Below are 16270 nucleotides of genomic sequence, written 5' to 3'. Positions count from 1 at the left end.
CCGTGTAGTGATACATTATTTTTATTTATTATAGGGAGGGCCCCTAAAGCTAGGCAAATCCTCAAAAGGGAAAAAGAAGAAAGAAAATATGGAAGGGAAAGATGGACGAAGGAGGAAAAATGCTTCTGATGCTGGTTGTGATCATGCAACAAAGAAACTAAAGGAGAGGGGCGAAGTGGATAGCAACGGGAGTGATGGAGCTGAAACGAACAGGGGAGCTTGGAAAGGAAACGTTAGTGGCGATGCAACTCTGGATCCAAGGGCCAAGCAGCTGCCTCAGTTTGTTCCTCAAATTAACCGCAATATTCGCTTTGCAACGTACACCAAGGAGAATGGCCGAACTCTTGTGGTGCAAGATGAGCCAGTGAGTGGTGATACTCAGATGCCCTTCACTCCTTTTTCTTCAGCTTCCCCAGTTCTTCTGAGTGGAGCTGGAAGTCAAGAAGCAGCAAAATCCTTAGAGCAGACCAGCCAAGCCCTGGTGGCTGCCCCAGCGGTAATTACCACAGCTGGACTGACACCAACTACTGTACGAATTTCTGATACTGGCCTGTCAGCTGTCACTGGACAAGAAAAACAGAAAGTGGGTCATTTGCAGAGCCAAGGAGAAGTAAGTTGTCTGCAGCCAGAGTAATATCTACCATGTATATACTACTATAGAGTATTCAAAGCCCTTCCTGTACAATATTTTGTTATTACCATACCCTGTAATGAAGATAACTCCCCCCCCCCTCCCAGTGTATAGCAGATGCATCCACTTGGGTACTGAATCCTTGTGGATTGCAGGTCTTGTGTGTGTGTGTGTGTTCTGCTTAATGTGCAATACCTTTCTCTCTGCACACCTTAGAGGGTCTCAGAATTCCAATTTTCTATAAAAGCCAACATCACACACCTTAGAGGGTGATGTTGGCTTTTATAGAAAATTGGAATTCTGAGACCCTGGTTCAAAGTGTCTTATTTACATTTTTTTCTGACAACTTGGTTTTCCCACCATTGTGCACATAAAACTAACTAGAAAGATTTGAAGCAATATGAAGAGAACCTTGCTTTTTATATATTGAGAACATTGAATTCAGAATGCTTACTTCAATACACAGATTAACATTTCAGTGTAGCACTTTAGAAATGAGACAAATTACTGAAATTCAAATGCTTTTTACATTTTGTTCATCCTTGTTAGAATTGTAAGGTTTAGATTTGCAAAATATAATAAACCGTAAATGTATTTTGAAAATAAGTCAGCCTAAAAGACATCCTACCAAGTTGTTGGTTGTTTGATATCCTGCTTTTCATGTCAAAGGTTCTCATAGTGGCTTGCAGCATTTTAGAAATATGGTATTGATTTCTTTCATCTCTCTGCCTATTCCCAAAGTATTAAACCCTGTGGTGAGTTTTGGATGGCAATTGCTTGGGTGGTGCATGGCCCAGCCCCCTCTTCACAGGACTAGAGGTATTTGACATTTTGAGAGCCAAGTAGAGAGGAGCCAGGTGCTGCTGTGCTCCTGATGCTGTTCCTTTGAGAGTGGAGTGGTAGTTGCTTATATAGAATAGGCTCTCAACCAACCATAGTGCTTGTTGAGCAAGAAAATGTATTTCAGTGTATGGAATAAACTTAACATCTGCTCAGGAGATGTTGGTATCTTGTGTAAAATTTAACAGGGATGGGGAAATAAGGTTTGCCTCAGAATATAACATATTATTTTGTTACAGAATTCTCGAAATTCGATGTTGGCTTCTCCAGGATTCGGAGTGGCACACTCAAGCACTTCCCAGCCTTTGGTGTTCGACAGTGGACGAAACCAATCCAATGGAGTACTGGCTCCAGAAAACAAGCCTGTTGGATTTCCATTTGGTAGCAGTACTACCAATGAGATTGAGAAAGAGTCTGATTTGTCAAAGAACTTGTTTTTTCAATGCATGTCCCAGAATATTCCTTCCAGCAACTACTTCACTGCCTTGTCAGAGAATCTGGCTGAAGAGCCCGCTAGTCAGGACTCGTTAAAAAAATGTCCAGAGAGCCTGAGTTTAGGTGTCTGCAAAAGTAAAATTCTTGCAGGAGAACCTAAACCTGGGACTCAGCCAAGCAGTTCTGTGGACCGGAAGCTGCCAGTGGAATCTATGCCCACACTTACTCCAGCTTTTCCACGAAACCTCTTGAGTACTCGACCTCCGGATAATCATGAGAATCTTTTTTTGCAACCCCCAAAACTGTCACGAGAGGAACCCTCAAACCCTTTCTTGGCATTTGCAGAAAAATCAGAACTCAGTCCTTTCAGTAGCTTTGCATCTTCATCTCAGCCAGGAGCATCTGCTACTACTACTACTTCTTCAGGTCTTGGTTCCAAGGCTGCTTCTGGCTGGCCAGATTTGCACACCTCAGCAGACTCTGTAGCTAAAAAGAAAAGCCTGTTTATAACGACCGATTCCTCCAAGATAATGCCCAGTGCTGCTAGTTCAACGCTCTTTGCTAGTGTACAGAGCTCATCTGCTCTGGGGAATGGCCGTTCCAGCTCGCCTATCAGTAGCCTGACGCAACCTATTGAAATGCCCACACTCTCCTCCAGTCCAACAGAAGAAAAGCCGTCTGTTGGGCCAGGGCAGCAGGACAATCCTCTTCTGAAAACTTTCTCTAATGTGTTTGGCAGGCATCCGGCTGGCTTTTTCTCTTCACAGGCAGAGTTATCACTGGAGAACAAAGCCCCTTTTGAAACTGTGAAAAGGTTCTCTCTAGATGAACGGAGCTTGCCCTCTAAGCAGGATTCTGATTCTAGCACCAATAGCGACCTCTCAGATATGAGTGATTCTGAGGAGCAGCTGCACACCAGAGCTTGTCTGAAGGGAATCCCAGAGCATCTGATGGGGAAACTGGGTCCCAATGGCGAGCGGAATGCTGAACTACTGATGGGCAAGGGGAAAGGGAAGCAAACTCTGAAGGGCAGGCATCGCACAACCCCCCAGAAAGGTGAAGGCTTTAAATGCAAGAGATTAATTATATAGGGACAGCTGAAGCTGAGATACCTGATTCTGTATTTGCACATCATCAGGATGCTCATCCGTGGGATGTGTAGCCTTGCATTGATCTGTCTTCTATATAGCTAGCCAGCCAAGACATCAGGAACAAAAATGTAGAGATCTCAAACAATTAAATTCTTAAAATACTGTCTGAATAACAGCAGTTTGTACAAAGATAAATTTACAGCGCAAGGTTAGTTCGTTACGACCAATAGCGACTTGCTGTTCTGGAAAAGAAAAATGATGCCACCTGTTGTCATGCGTGAATGTCTTGATCTCTGCTTTAATAAGACTAAATTCTGTGATCAGGAAACCCAGTTGCTCAAAATAAGTTACAGAATCTTTTGTCTACCCTTTTTGCATTTTAATTACAGAAACTGAAACAGCAGGAATTTAGCTCCTAAAGAAGGAAAGACTTGTGGGAAAGGCAAATGTGTAGGGATATGAAAAGGTAGATTGTGAATGCCAGGGAGGTTGGTAAAGTGCAGGGAAAAACCCACCTAATTGTATGAAACTCTTTAGACTATCTCTGGAGTATTTTAGCTTCATACCAGTTCAGAAACAAAACTAGTAAGGAAGGTGTTTTTGAATTGACTTAAGAGTTTCTTTAGTGAGGTGCTCTCTTAGAACTTGGCAGTATTGCCATATTTTACATTCTCCACCCCCCCCCCCCCAAACATTCCTCTTTAACCAAGCATGCTAGATATATGCTTGCTTGTGTAAAAACTGAGATTCTTACATTTATGTTCAGGGTCAGTTGTTAGAAGAGAGTGCATTGAAAATTCTGTGCCCAGAAAAGTCCCATTGTGCTCCCCGGAAGAATAAATTAAACTACTGTGTAAACTGTGGCATTTTTCTAAAGGCCTATAAAAGTAATAATGAGGACCAATAAATGCCTGACTTTTAGGTCCACTTCACATATCTGTTAGCTCTTTAGGAAAGGTACATTATTATGCATGGAACCAATTCATACTGTATCACAGAACTATGCATAACAGGCTTGTGACTGAGTGAATTGTGTTCATGGGGTTGTGCGTGGTGTGATTATGATAGCATGTTAGTTGTGAGGTGTTTTCAGTGGCTGTAGAATTTTGAATTTAACAGAAGGCAGCCAGAGTTTGTTCTTTAACGTCCAATTCAAGCAGGAGAAAAACTGTATAAGACATGAGAGCTTTTCAAAATGGAGTTTGTGCAAAATAATAAGCTATTAGGCTTTTTAAAATGCTTGCACCTACTTGCCAAACTTCTTTTAACTTGGAAATTCCAAAAATGGTCCTCTCTGTAATATTAAGTGAAAAGAAATTTAAAGTGGTTACCCAAGATAAACTTCTTTGGATCCCAGTCACATGGGATTTGCCTTTTATTTGTCCAGCTTCCACAGAGTGTGACACACCTTAAACAGCACCAGCAAATTGTGTAATGGATATAATTCATTCTGTAATAGTTATGCTGCAATGTTTACTGATGGCTCCAGGTCCCAAAGCCATGTGGGAGCATCAGTAGTCAATCGGTATCGAACTGTAGGAAGAAAACTCCCAACTGCTTGTTGCAGAACTTCTTGCAGTATCCTCCCACTCTGCTGAGTTTGAAGTCTTCCTCCAGCTTAAGTGGCTCTTCAAATCTAAAGCTATAAAATAGTGGCAGTTACTTTGGGAAAGCCAGAATAGCGATAAATTATCTGAGCACAATATTCTGTGCGTTGTGATATCTACCCTCAATAACAAGTTATTTTGTCTGGGCTAAAAACTGAACGTAAAGTTCATATACCCAGTACCTATTGAAGAGGGTAAGAACGGCTACTATGTATAATTTTGCACTGTTCTTGTTACATATGTTGCTTGTGTGTGATTGCCCATTAGCATTCGCATTCATTTTTTGGCAGATTTAGGCCCCTGATTTGTATCATTAAGGTCTAGTTTTGGTTTCAGAGGAATGCACAAATGTATGTGTTTTCTTCACATTAAAAACAACATTGGCTGTCTTTTTAAGTAGGCAAAAAGTTGTTTACGGCTGTGCTAGTCCAAAATCCAAAACAAACCCCCCCCCCCAATACCTTTTATTAGGACCAGTCAAAAAAAGTATGCAAACTTTCAGGTTCTCCAGAATTCTTCCTCAGGCTGGATGTTACAAAAAGAGATTGAGAGAGAGGTGGTGGAAGAAAGATGTTCCAGGTCATATTTTTAAAGCCCTCTTCTAGCCAGCATCCCTGTGCTCAGTGCAGGCAATCAAGCAGATACACAGTAGTGCCTTTGGTGTCTGGTTGCACTCTGGGTAATAAAAATACAAATGGTATCCACTGGAATTATAAAGGCCAGCAGTCTTCCTTGTGTCACTCTGAAGCCAAGCAAGAGTCAAAGATCTTTTGTGGGGCCAGAGCAAAGGAATTACTTGATAGTCATTGTATTAACAGAGCCTGCGTGGTGTAGTGGTTGAGCAGTGGACTCTAATCTGGAGAACCGTGTTCAATTCCCCACTCCTCCACATGAAGCCTGCTGGGTGGCCTTGGGCCAGTCACAGTTCTCTTAGAATACTCTCGGCCCACACGGGCAGGCAGTGGCAAACCACCTCTGAACGTCTCTTGCCTTGAAAACCCTACATGATCGCCATAAGTCAGGTATCACTTGATGGCACACATATACGCACATGGTATTAACAGTTTCACATCCAAACTGAGGAAGACTTGGGGAACTTGAATGCTTGCATACTGCTTTGTCATTTTGATTGGTCTTGATAAAAAGTATATGTGGATTGTGGTTTGTCTTTAAGGCCTCAATAAATAATGAGTTGGTGATTGCTTGGCAGAAGAAACTTTAATGTATGAATTTAATGGAACTTCAGTGATTGCTTGAAACACTCAATTGCCGCACTCCTAAGTATTCTTTACCTAGCAATCATACCTGATCTGTAGGGAAAGATGGGATCAGGGTCACAGCCACAGAAGACAAAGGCACCCAGTCAAGTAGGCCTCAAAGGTACTGGCTTGTGTCCACTGTGACCCACTTGTTGTGGAATGGAACTTTCCCTGCCGCAGCCCAGTGAGTCTCCCAAAATTTTGTTCTTGGGGTCAGCAGACTTTAAGGAAAAGCCTGATTGCCAAAATGGGGGTCTGAAGTGGAATTAGGGAATATGCAAAAATCGCTAGCCTCTCTTCTGATGAAAGTGCCCTTAAATCTTTGGAACTGCATGTCTGGGTACTAGCCACTGTCTCCATGATGCTTTCAGGGCATTAGCCTTAGAAGAGTTATCTAATAAAGATACTCGGACCCTGTGAAGACATGTTTGGAGACAACCTGAATGGGATAATCTCCGTCACCACTCTTGTTTGATGATCACATGTTGGACATTGTAGCTTTGATATGGCAGATATTTCTATGGAATTTCCATCTGTGGATTGTGACATTCCCAAAAATACCCCCAAGGCCCCTGGGAACAGCATAATGGGGAATCCATGAAAATCATACCCCTTCCATTGATGGAAATCCTCCATGGAGTCTAAGCCTACATTTGTTTTAGGAGCCTGTCCTCTATGCCGGCTGATTTTGCCCTCTAGTTTATTTGAAATGCTTTTATTGTTTTGTTCCATAGTTGGCCAGTCTATACTGAAAGATGTGAGTAAAGTGAGGAAGCTGAAGCAGTCAGGAGAACCATTTCTCCAAGATGGATCGTGCATCAATGTAGCCCCTCATCTACACAAGTGTCGAGAGTGCCGGTTAGAGCGCTACCGCAAGTTTAAGGAGCAGGAACAAGATGACTCCACTGTGTCCTGTCGGTTCTTTCACTTCCGCAGGTAACCAAGCTTTCTGAGCTTGTCTCATGTGCGGACCCTGGCTTCTTTGCTAAAGGGTCTTTCCCATTATTTCTGACAGAAATATGTAATTTCATATCTTTGTGCACATACATACTTTAATGACAGCTGCAATTCTTGTTAGAGCTTCTATGAGCTTCTTCATGCATTATGATGAATCTGACCTATGAACTTATGGCAGCAGAATGACACCTTTTTTCCACAAGGGGGTGGTTATATGCCAGCATATTGGAAACTTGATGATCTTTTTTGTTGGTAGAAAAGCTCCTTATCTGACTGTTGTCCTCTCAAGCACTGAGAGATATTCATGAGAAATATGGAGAGTTAGAATATTAAAAGCTTAAGTAACTCATCAGGGAGTTAATGCTGCAGGAAATGTGGTCACACAGGCCTGGAACCAGGTCGGTTAGAGTGTCAGGGATTTTAATAAAAACCAGGCTAATGGACATACCTGTCTGATGTCTTAAACCATACCTCTCCTTATGTTTCGTGTTGTTTCAACTTATTTTAGAAGAATTAAGAGCCAGTGTTATATGGGTTATAGCCAATTCTTGTTTTCCACTGGTTGGAAGAAGATTTTTCCAGATTCTCCCCTTCATTGCCAACCCGACATCACACCTAGTTAGTGCTGGTTCTGGAGCCTTAGGTGGAGCAGTGCGTGGCTGCAAGATGGTTGAAAGTTCCATTCTGTGAGCAGATGCTTATTAAATTTGCAGATGATACTAAATTGGGAGGGGTAGCAAATGTGGTAGAAGACAGAGCCAGGATACAGGATGATCTTGACAGGCTGGAGAATTGGGCTAAAACCAATAAAATGCATTTCAACAGAGATAAATGTAAAGTTCTGCATTTAGGTAGGAAAAATCAAATGCATAATTATAGGATAGGGAGACTTGTCTTAGCAGTAATGTGTGTGAAAAGGAGCTTGGGGTCTTAGTAGACCAAACATGAGTCAGCAGTGTGATGCTGTAGCTAAAAAGCAAATGCTATCTTGGGCTGCAGGAACAGAAGTATAGTGTTCAGATCACACAAAGTGATGGTATCGCTTTACTCTGCTCTGGTTAGTCCTCAGAGTATTGTGTTCAGTTTTGGGCACCACAATTTAAGAAGGATATAGACAAGCTGGAACGTGTCTAGAGGAGGGCAACAAAGATGGTGAAGGGTCTGGAGACCAAGTCCTATGAGGAAAGGTTGAAGGAACTGGGTATGTTTAGCCTGAAGAGGAGAAGACTGAGAGGGAATATGATAACCATCTTCAAGTACTTGAAGGGCTGTCACATGGAGGATGGTGCTGAGTTGTTTTCTGTTGCCCCAGATGGTCAGACCAGAACCAACAGGTTGAAATTAAATCAAAAGCGTTTCCGTCTAGACATTAGGAAGAATTTTCTAACAGAGCGTTTCCTCAGTGGAACAGACTTCCTCGAGAGGTGGTAAGCTCTCCTTCCCTGGAGGTTTTTAAGCAGAGGCTAGATGGCCATCTGTCAGCAATGCTGATTCTATGACCTTAAGCAGATGATGAGAGGGAGGGCATCTTGGCCATCTTTTGGGCATGGAGTAGGGGGTCACTGGGGGTGGGGGGGAGGTAGTTTTGAATTTCCTGCATTGTGCAGGGGGTTGAACTAGATGACCCTGGTGGTCCTTTCCAACTCTGATTCTAACTAATTAGTTTGAGAGATAGCACAGATTTTTACTGGAAGGCAGTAGTTCCCTGCTTGCAGTCTTGCAAGACTATCTAAAGGGTATGAAAGGAGCCAGCAAAATTTACATAGGATGACTTTTTTGTGTCAATTCAGAAATTGAAGCACACAGTGTAGATCTTCTCATTAACTCAGGCATCACTAACACAAATGCTAGCAGCCAAGATACTTAGATGATAGATACATAGATGATAGATACTATGGACTAAGTAACTCTTTCTCTTATGTTTCAGACTGATATTTACTCGGAAGGGTATACTACGAGTGGAGGGATTCCTGAATCCCCAACAAAGTGATTCTGTTGCTATGAACTTGTGGATTCCATCTTCTTCCCCTGCAGAGGGCATTGACCTCGAGACCTCTAAATATATCCTGGCCAATGTTGGGGACCAGTTTTGTCAATTGGTTATGTCTGAGAAGGAAGCAATGATGATGGTTGAGCCACACCGTAAGCTGCTGTTCTTTAAACCCTTTATGCATATATGTGTGTATGAAATGATTACTGAAGGAATAGTTTACTAAACTATTGGGTTTAATTTCTCTAATGGTTTGCTCTATTTTCCTTGTATATCTTAACTAGAACACATTGTTTTATGTGAACTCAGACTATCAGTCCACCTAACACAGTATAATCTGTTATGATGGCAGCTGTTCTCTTGGGTCATAGGCAGAGAGATTTTCTCCCAAAACTTCTTTCTTGAGAATGCCAGGCATTGAACCTGGGATCTTCTGCTTGCAAAGCATGTGCTCTGTCACTGAGCCAAACTGTAGTCTCTTCCATTATCATCCAGACAGACATTTCTAAACGTTTGCAAGTTTAAAATATATGACATATAATTAATTACAGCATATATGTATTTGAAGGTTTCTTTCTGTTTTTGTAGAGAAAGTGGCTTGGAAAAGAGCTGTTCGTGGTGTGAGGGAGATGTGTGACGTATGTGAAACAACAATGTTCAATATTCACTGGGTTTGTCGCAAATGTGGCTTTGGGGTGTGTCTGGACTGTTACCGTCTCAGGAAAAAACGTCCACGGAGTGGTAAGTACTTGTCCAAGAATGCTGTAAAAGCTTAGAATGGTTTACAGCTTTAGAGGCATTAGTCAGGAGCAAGGAGATCCAGGCTTCTAGTAACTGGGATCTCCTGTTTGGTTATTGACTTTTCCTTATGGTACAGGAAGGGGTTTTTGAATGCTGAGAGTGTCTGAGAAGACAATCCTGTGAGAAGTAGTTTCCAACCAGAACCTCAGAAGATCTAATGGGTCCCAAGCCTTTTTGAGTTTGCAGGCACCATTGGAAGTCTGATGCAGCATGGTGGGTGCTTTCACAAAATGGCTGCCATAGGAGGCAGAACCAGCCACACAATGTCACCGCTTACATTCATTCACACTGTGGCGTCAGCTGCTGCCAAAGCACATTTTTTTAAAAAAACGCTGGCTGGAAAAAAAAATGACATGGCTCTGCCCATTTCTATAAGCACTTTTGAGTGCCAGGAAAGTTCTTGGCAGGCACCCATGGTTACCACAATGGGGACCCCTGTAGTACAGCAATACTTATTCATAGTTTTGCATGACCTAAACTGTTCTTTCATCACCAGTAATGATGATCCCTTTGGGTTTCTTTTCTTAGTGGACACAGGTCATTTCAGTGCTGGGAAGATAAAATAGAAAAGTCTTTCACTTGGGGAGCAGGGGCTTCCATCTGGCTGGTTTGTTTCCTGTGAATATTCCAATCCTCTATCTCTTTAGTCAAGAGGACCGTGAATGTATTGTTGGTGTTTGGGGCAGGGTTAAGGAATAATGTTAAGGAATAATGTGGAAAGCTTGGTGAAAAGCAAATATGGATATACAAATATTATTATGAATAGTGGACCATCACAAGGGAGAAATTGTATAACAAAAATGGTATAATGCATAATTTCATTTGAAGTTTGAGAGAGACCTTTCCAGTATGGAAAAGGGGAAGAATATCAGTGCTAGATTGGCATATTGGAGGACATTCCTATAGCATGTTTAGTATCACAACAGTTGTAGATTTTATGCAAAGTTTTGCTGTTTAAAAAATTGTGCTCACCCAGCCAAGGGTTGGCATTTTTGCATTTGTACTGTCACTGTAATAGTGCAATATGTGAATAAGTGTTTAGAAAGGTGAAAGGTCTGGTTCTTTCAACTTTCAGAGACAGAGGAGATTGGTGATGAAGAGGTTTTCTCGTGGCTGAAGTGTGCAAAAGGGCAATCCCATGAGCCAGAAAATCTCATGCCAACACAGATAATTCCTGGCACAGGTGATATTTGTTTCACTGTTTCATATACTGTCTCTTAATTTCTGATCTCTTTTTGTTCAGCTTTGAATACTTTCCTATGGAAGTGAAATGTATTTGCAGCTTCAGTCTCACTGTGATCTTTATTAAGCTTCTAACATTAAGGCAGCCATCTCAGTTAACACTGGATAATGACTACTGTGGTAAAACTACTGTCTCCCTGCCTGATCTAAAATTCAGCTGTAGGAATACAGTCTGTCAATGCGCTGGGGAAAGTACATGTCTCTTGTGGAAGACCACAATCTTCCCAATTTTTGCTGCAAGTTGAAAAATACTTAAGGGCAGGCTCTTATGAAGCACAAGCACCATTGCACTGTGGATGCAGATCTTGCCTCCAGACAGCTAGCTGTGGAGTTCATGAACAAAAAGTGATTCTGCGCAAGAGCAGCTGCCCCAGGCCACATGCTCACACTTCATGGGACTCAGCCTTAATAATTTTCATTTTAAAACTTTCAGATTTTGTTACGGAGTTTGATAACCAAACTTTCTAACTTTCCAGCACTGTATATTATTGGAGACCTGGTCCATGCAGCACGTGGTAAATGGGGAATTAAAGCTAACTGCCCATGCATTAACCGGCAAAACAAATCTGTGCTGCGACCTGCTGTCACTAATGGAATTTCACAGGTATGTACATTTGGAATCTGGCTGGGAATATATGCTTGTGATCCTGGTAAAACCTGTGCACTAAGTGCATTGTTGCCCAGATTGGTGGCTTTAAAGGAACTATGAGGATTCTATGTATATCAAAGTAGTTATTATTCGTTGTGTAGTAATTGCTTTGTGCAATTTGATTTTCTTTGTTACCTTCAGGATACTTAAGAGCAGGATAAATATATTATTTGCTAATTAGCCCATGCCTTTTAATATTTGGGTTGACTTTTAAGAAGGCCTCTGCCAGTGTGCTTGCCAGGAGGATAGTACACAAAGTACAAAGAGTAAAACCTCTGATATTTGAGGCAGCACTCCTTGGCATCTTAGCCCATATATTAAATTGCAGCAGTCTCATTTCCCAAACCTTGCATCCCAGCCAAAAGCTGTGTTAATACCTTTATTTTTGCTGATTCTTCTAACACTGTAGAGCTACAGCTGGCAATTTATACTTGGGAACTAGATCCTTTTCAGTATTTCATACAATAAATTAATTCAATAAGCTCTGTTCCTCCCTCACAACTTGGATAAGAACATACTTGAGGGTGGGGTAAAACTGTAGCTGCATCATACACATACAGAGGGTTGGATCACCATAAGGGTGCCCCGTCCTAAAGCAGCCTGCCGTTTGTTCCAAATCTCCTCTGAGGAAATGGAGAACCATACAAGCAAAATCTGCCACAGGACTGGGGTGGGGGGCGCAGTGATAAAAATAAGTTACTTTACTTGATTCACCATCACTCCTCTTTCTGTATCCCTGCCTCCAAGATCTCATTCATTGGTAGGCCCTCCCCTCTCCCAGATTTGTCCCCTTCTTATCTGCTATCTTGTCCTCACCAAAAATTGTAATTCTGTGTGTATTCTGATGCTGTTCTCATTCATAAGCGAGGTAAAAATCACCCAGTTACCTGGGTGCTGTAATAATTGAGTTTTGCAATTTTTATGACAGCTATTTTAATTGTCATTATGTATTCATTTGTATGATTTTCATTTCAGCTGTTTAATGGTCACACAAATGTTAAGAATCGATATTAAATACACTTTTAAATATTTTTATGTATCCTGGCACTTAAGCCTTCAGGAGAAGGGGCTGTGATTTTTTGCCAGTTCCCATTCCCACTTTGCCTCCTGTGCTGTCCCTGAGGGTCTGCTGATTCCCAGGAGCAGAATCCTGGGGTTTTCTAGATCTGTAAATCATTGAAGACAAAGCAATAACACTACTGAAGTAAGGATCTGGCTTATCGGTTATGTGATCAGACTGATTTAGAGATCTTTATGTATAAGAGGCTAATGAAACAGTATTGTTTGAAGGTTGCCTCCTGGTTATGACCAGTATTGGCGTCATATGCCTCCTTTAACCTTTCATTGGTCTAGTTGTTTTAAAAAATGCTTGAAAATCACATTTTAACTTCTATTTTGTGTAACTGTTTCAGCAGCTGCCCAGTATTAACCCAGGTGCAACAGTTTCTGGAAACGAAAGCACATTTTCTAGTGGGACGGGGACAGCAGAGGGAGGGCAGCTGGAAACAAGTGAAGTTCCTAAGTGTGAATCTACGGAGGGCAAAGCTGTTGAGCCTGTAAAGACGGATGCTCCAGCAACCAGCAGCAGTAGTGAAACAAAACCTAATAAATCACTGTGTCCAGAAACAAGTCCCTCTTCAGCATTGCACTGGCTTGCAGATTTAGCAACACAAAAGGCAAAAGAGGAAACAAAAGGTAAGCTGCAAGGATGTTTGAAATCTTTGATTATCACCCCTGAGAGAAAAGGTACTTTGAGACTGAGAATATGGAAGATGGATTAGATCAGTGGTCGGCAAACTCATTAGTCAACAGAGCCAAATATCAACAGTACAATGATTGAGATTTCTTTTGAGAGCCAAATTTCTTAAACTTAAACTATATAGATAGGTACACTGCTTATATGTTCAACATTGAACACTGACCTTTTAGGGGAGGGGCCATGGCTCAGCAGTAGAGCAACTGCTTGGCATGAAGAAGGTCCCAGGTTCAATCCCCGGCATCCCCAGTTAAAGGGATTAGGCAAGTAGGTGATGCGAAAGACCTCAGCCTGAGATCCTTCCAGTCTGAGTAGACAATACTGACTTCTGATTCAGTAGAAGGCACCTTTATGTGTTCATGGATCGTTTCCGTTCCCACACCCTGTAACACTTTGACAAGTTTCAGCCCCAAAAATAATTCACCGAGTGCACGGGAGGTTTTGCCTTGGCTTTACCGCTCCGTAGATGCTCATCTTCCCCCATGCGCGTCCTCCAAACTCAAAATTAAGCCCCCCTGCAGAGTTTTGAGAATTTGGATGGGGGGAAATGTGCATCTGTGTGTGTGTGTGTGTGTGTGTGTGAAGTGCCAGCCCAGCCACAACGAGGGAGAACATAAGAAAAGCCCTGCTGGATCAGACCAAGGCCCATCAAGTCCAGCAGTCTGTTCACACAGTGGCCAACCAGGTGCCTCTAGGAAGCCCACAAACAAGACTGACTGCAGCAGCATTGTCCTGCCTCTGTGTTCCACGGCACCTAGTATAATAGGCATGCTCCTCTGACAGTAGAGAGAATAGGTATGCATCGGGACTAGTATTCATTTTAGATCATAAAGGCCCTGCTGGATCAAACCCAGGCCCATCTAGTCCAGCAGTCTGTTCACACAGTGGCCAACCAGGTGCCTCTAGGAAGCCCACAAGCAAGACGACTCTCATTGTTCTTTTCCTCCACACCATCCCCGGCGGAGGTTCGCCGCCGGGCTTCCTCCACCGGAGTGCTCCAGATGGCGCTCCCCGATTCCAGACACGTGTCCTCCACCATCCCCGGTCCCGGCGCAGCGAGAGGGAGGCAGCCGCTCGCCTCACCAGCCCTTCGGCACAGCCCGCCATCCCCCTTGCAAAACCCTCCCGCCTCGGCCCGAGAGGAACCCCCGGGGCGACGGCCAAGCGCAGAGCAGGCAGACCCCCACACCCGGCGTAATGTGTGAATGCGTCCCACCCTTCCTGGAATGAATGGAGAGGCCAGCGCCTTGGAAGGGAAGCACCGGGGGATGCTGGGCTGCAACAAGCGGTCCCTGCCCGGCCCGGGTGTCGCTGGGCCGCTGCACTCAACGGTGGTCTGCCCACCGCCATGCTCCCTCCAGGCCGCCTCCCCAGCCGCTCCGGGTGCTGCTCACTCGCTTCGGAGACTCCGAAGCGGAGGGCGGGGCAGAAGGCAGCGTCCCCGGCCTGCTCTTCCCTGCGTCCCCGGCCTGCCCCGCACCTACCTCAGCCGCAGCCGACTCCCTGCGGCTCCTCGTCCTCCAGCTCCAGGGGGCGTGCTTCCCCAGCTCTTCAGCCAGCCGGCCTGGCCTGCCTGGGCTGGGACCCCGCACCTCCGCCCCCTGGCGGAGGGCCGCGAGCCAGGGGGGAGCAGAGGCGAGGCGACAGCCGCCCTTCCGCTTGCCGGCCGCTCGCCGCCTTCACCTGCAGGGAGGAGCCGCAGCGTGCTGCCTCCTCCTCGAGAGCCGCACTCAAGGGGCCAAAGAGCCGCATGCGGCTCGTGAGCCGCGTTTTGCCAACCCCTGGACTAGATCAAGGGCACTTCCAGAGGTTGGTGTTCATGTTGATTCAGTGTTCCTGTTTGCCATAAGCCACATCAGTATCCTGCCTGACCCTTGCTAACCCAGTCGACGAGGGGAGCTAACCCAGTCAGTATGGAGTATCCAGTCAGTATCCAAAAGAGTGATTGTGTTGCAAAAGCCCTTCCTCTAGTTGGCATTTGCCAGTGTGGTGGAAAGGGCCATCTCAGTTCAGTCCATTTTGTCTAACACAGATGATACTGTGTGAAGCAGTTCGCCCAAGCATTTCTCCATGAAGTGAATACATAGTACAAGTCTTTAATGCTACCTTTAAAGCCGGCTGGATTTCCAGTGTAATCTGCCACATACACATTCTTGAATACTATTTTTTAAGTACACTTCAAAGCCAAGATAAATTATGATTGCTTCCCTAATTGCTCTGTGAAACTGCCTGCAGCCTTGCTTAGGGATTAGTTATCCCTGGGAATTGAAGAGTTCCAGGTATTGTTAAAAGGCTGCAGTACTTAACAAAAATGAAACAATGCTGCTAATATTAGGTAACGTGGTCAAGGGTTGGGGGAGGTAGTAATTGCTGTGGTTGGTTGAAAATTTGGTAGCATACTTCACATGGACAGCATTGGGGTATTGAACTCATTTTTGCCTCTGTTAGACTGACAACATATGATGTAGCTTTACTGTAGTTTAAAGACTTTTCTAAACCAGACAAGTAAGATTTAAACAGGCTTGGCACTTGTGTGGAAGGTGAGAATTGGTTTGATGACAACTGCTTGGATTGCACATTGATACATTCTTGTGGCTGTCTTTTCTTAATGTGTTCAGTGAGCTGCCATGTGAGTGAATCATATCTGGGAGTGCGATAGAAATTGCCTATGAATTCTGGAAGCCTTGTGTCCCAATCAATTTAACTGATGGGAGCTGGAGCGTAACTAAGCCCTTGAAGGTCACATAGAAGGCTGTGGTCCTTTGACATTCAGGCATTCCTTTCCAAACTGGTTGGAATAGCTGTTGTAAAAAACAATAATCAAAGATATATATGACTTCTGAAATATTTTCTTTCACCTTTCTTTGTCTCAAGCTTGCCTTTCTAATCAGATAAGCCAAATTAGCAGTAGTAATTTATGTCTGTTAAAGTTTTGTGACAGTCATTTCTTTAACATAGATGTTCTGCTGATGTAAAAGATCTGATTAATATAAAAGCCTTTTGGTACAAGTA

At 43.6% G+C, this 16270-nt stretch overlaps 1 protein-coding gene across 2 annotated transcripts in view; it reads left to right on the top strand.

The window, feature by feature from the left end:
* Positions 1–16270, top strand: part of KDM3B (lysine demethylase 3B) — a 46320-nt gene that overhangs the window by 15689 nt on the left and 14361 nt on the right. Inside the window, exons 7-14 of one of the 2 annotated variants that reach the window (XM_056853963.1) lie at positions 35–610; positions 1711–2962; positions 6598–6799; positions 8748–8962; positions 9399–9551; positions 10687–10794; positions 11330–11457; positions 12918–13197. In XM_056853963.1, coding sequence (XP_056709941.1) covers positions 35–610; positions 1711–2962; positions 6598–6799; positions 8748–8962; positions 9399–9551; positions 10687–10794; positions 11330–11457; positions 12918–13197 — 2914 coding nt within the window. Of the gene's footprint in view, positions 1–34; positions 611–1710; positions 2963–6597; positions 6800–8747; positions 8963–9398; positions 9552–10686; positions 10795–11329; positions 11458–12914; positions 13198–16270 lie in introns of both variants that reach the window. The other variant, XM_056853194.1, reaches the window with a different exon arrangement.

The sequence above is a fragment of the Euleptes europaea genome, chromosome 1 (genome assembly GCF_029931775.1).
Source record: "Euleptes europaea isolate rEulEur1 chromosome 1, rEulEur1.hap1, whole genome shotgun sequence".
NCBI lineage: Eukaryota > Metazoa > Chordata > Lepidosauria > Squamata > Sphaerodactylidae > Euleptes > Euleptes europaea.
The sequence above is the reverse complement of the archived record's forward strand: the minus strand, read 5'-3'. Positions and strand labels throughout refer to the sequence as shown.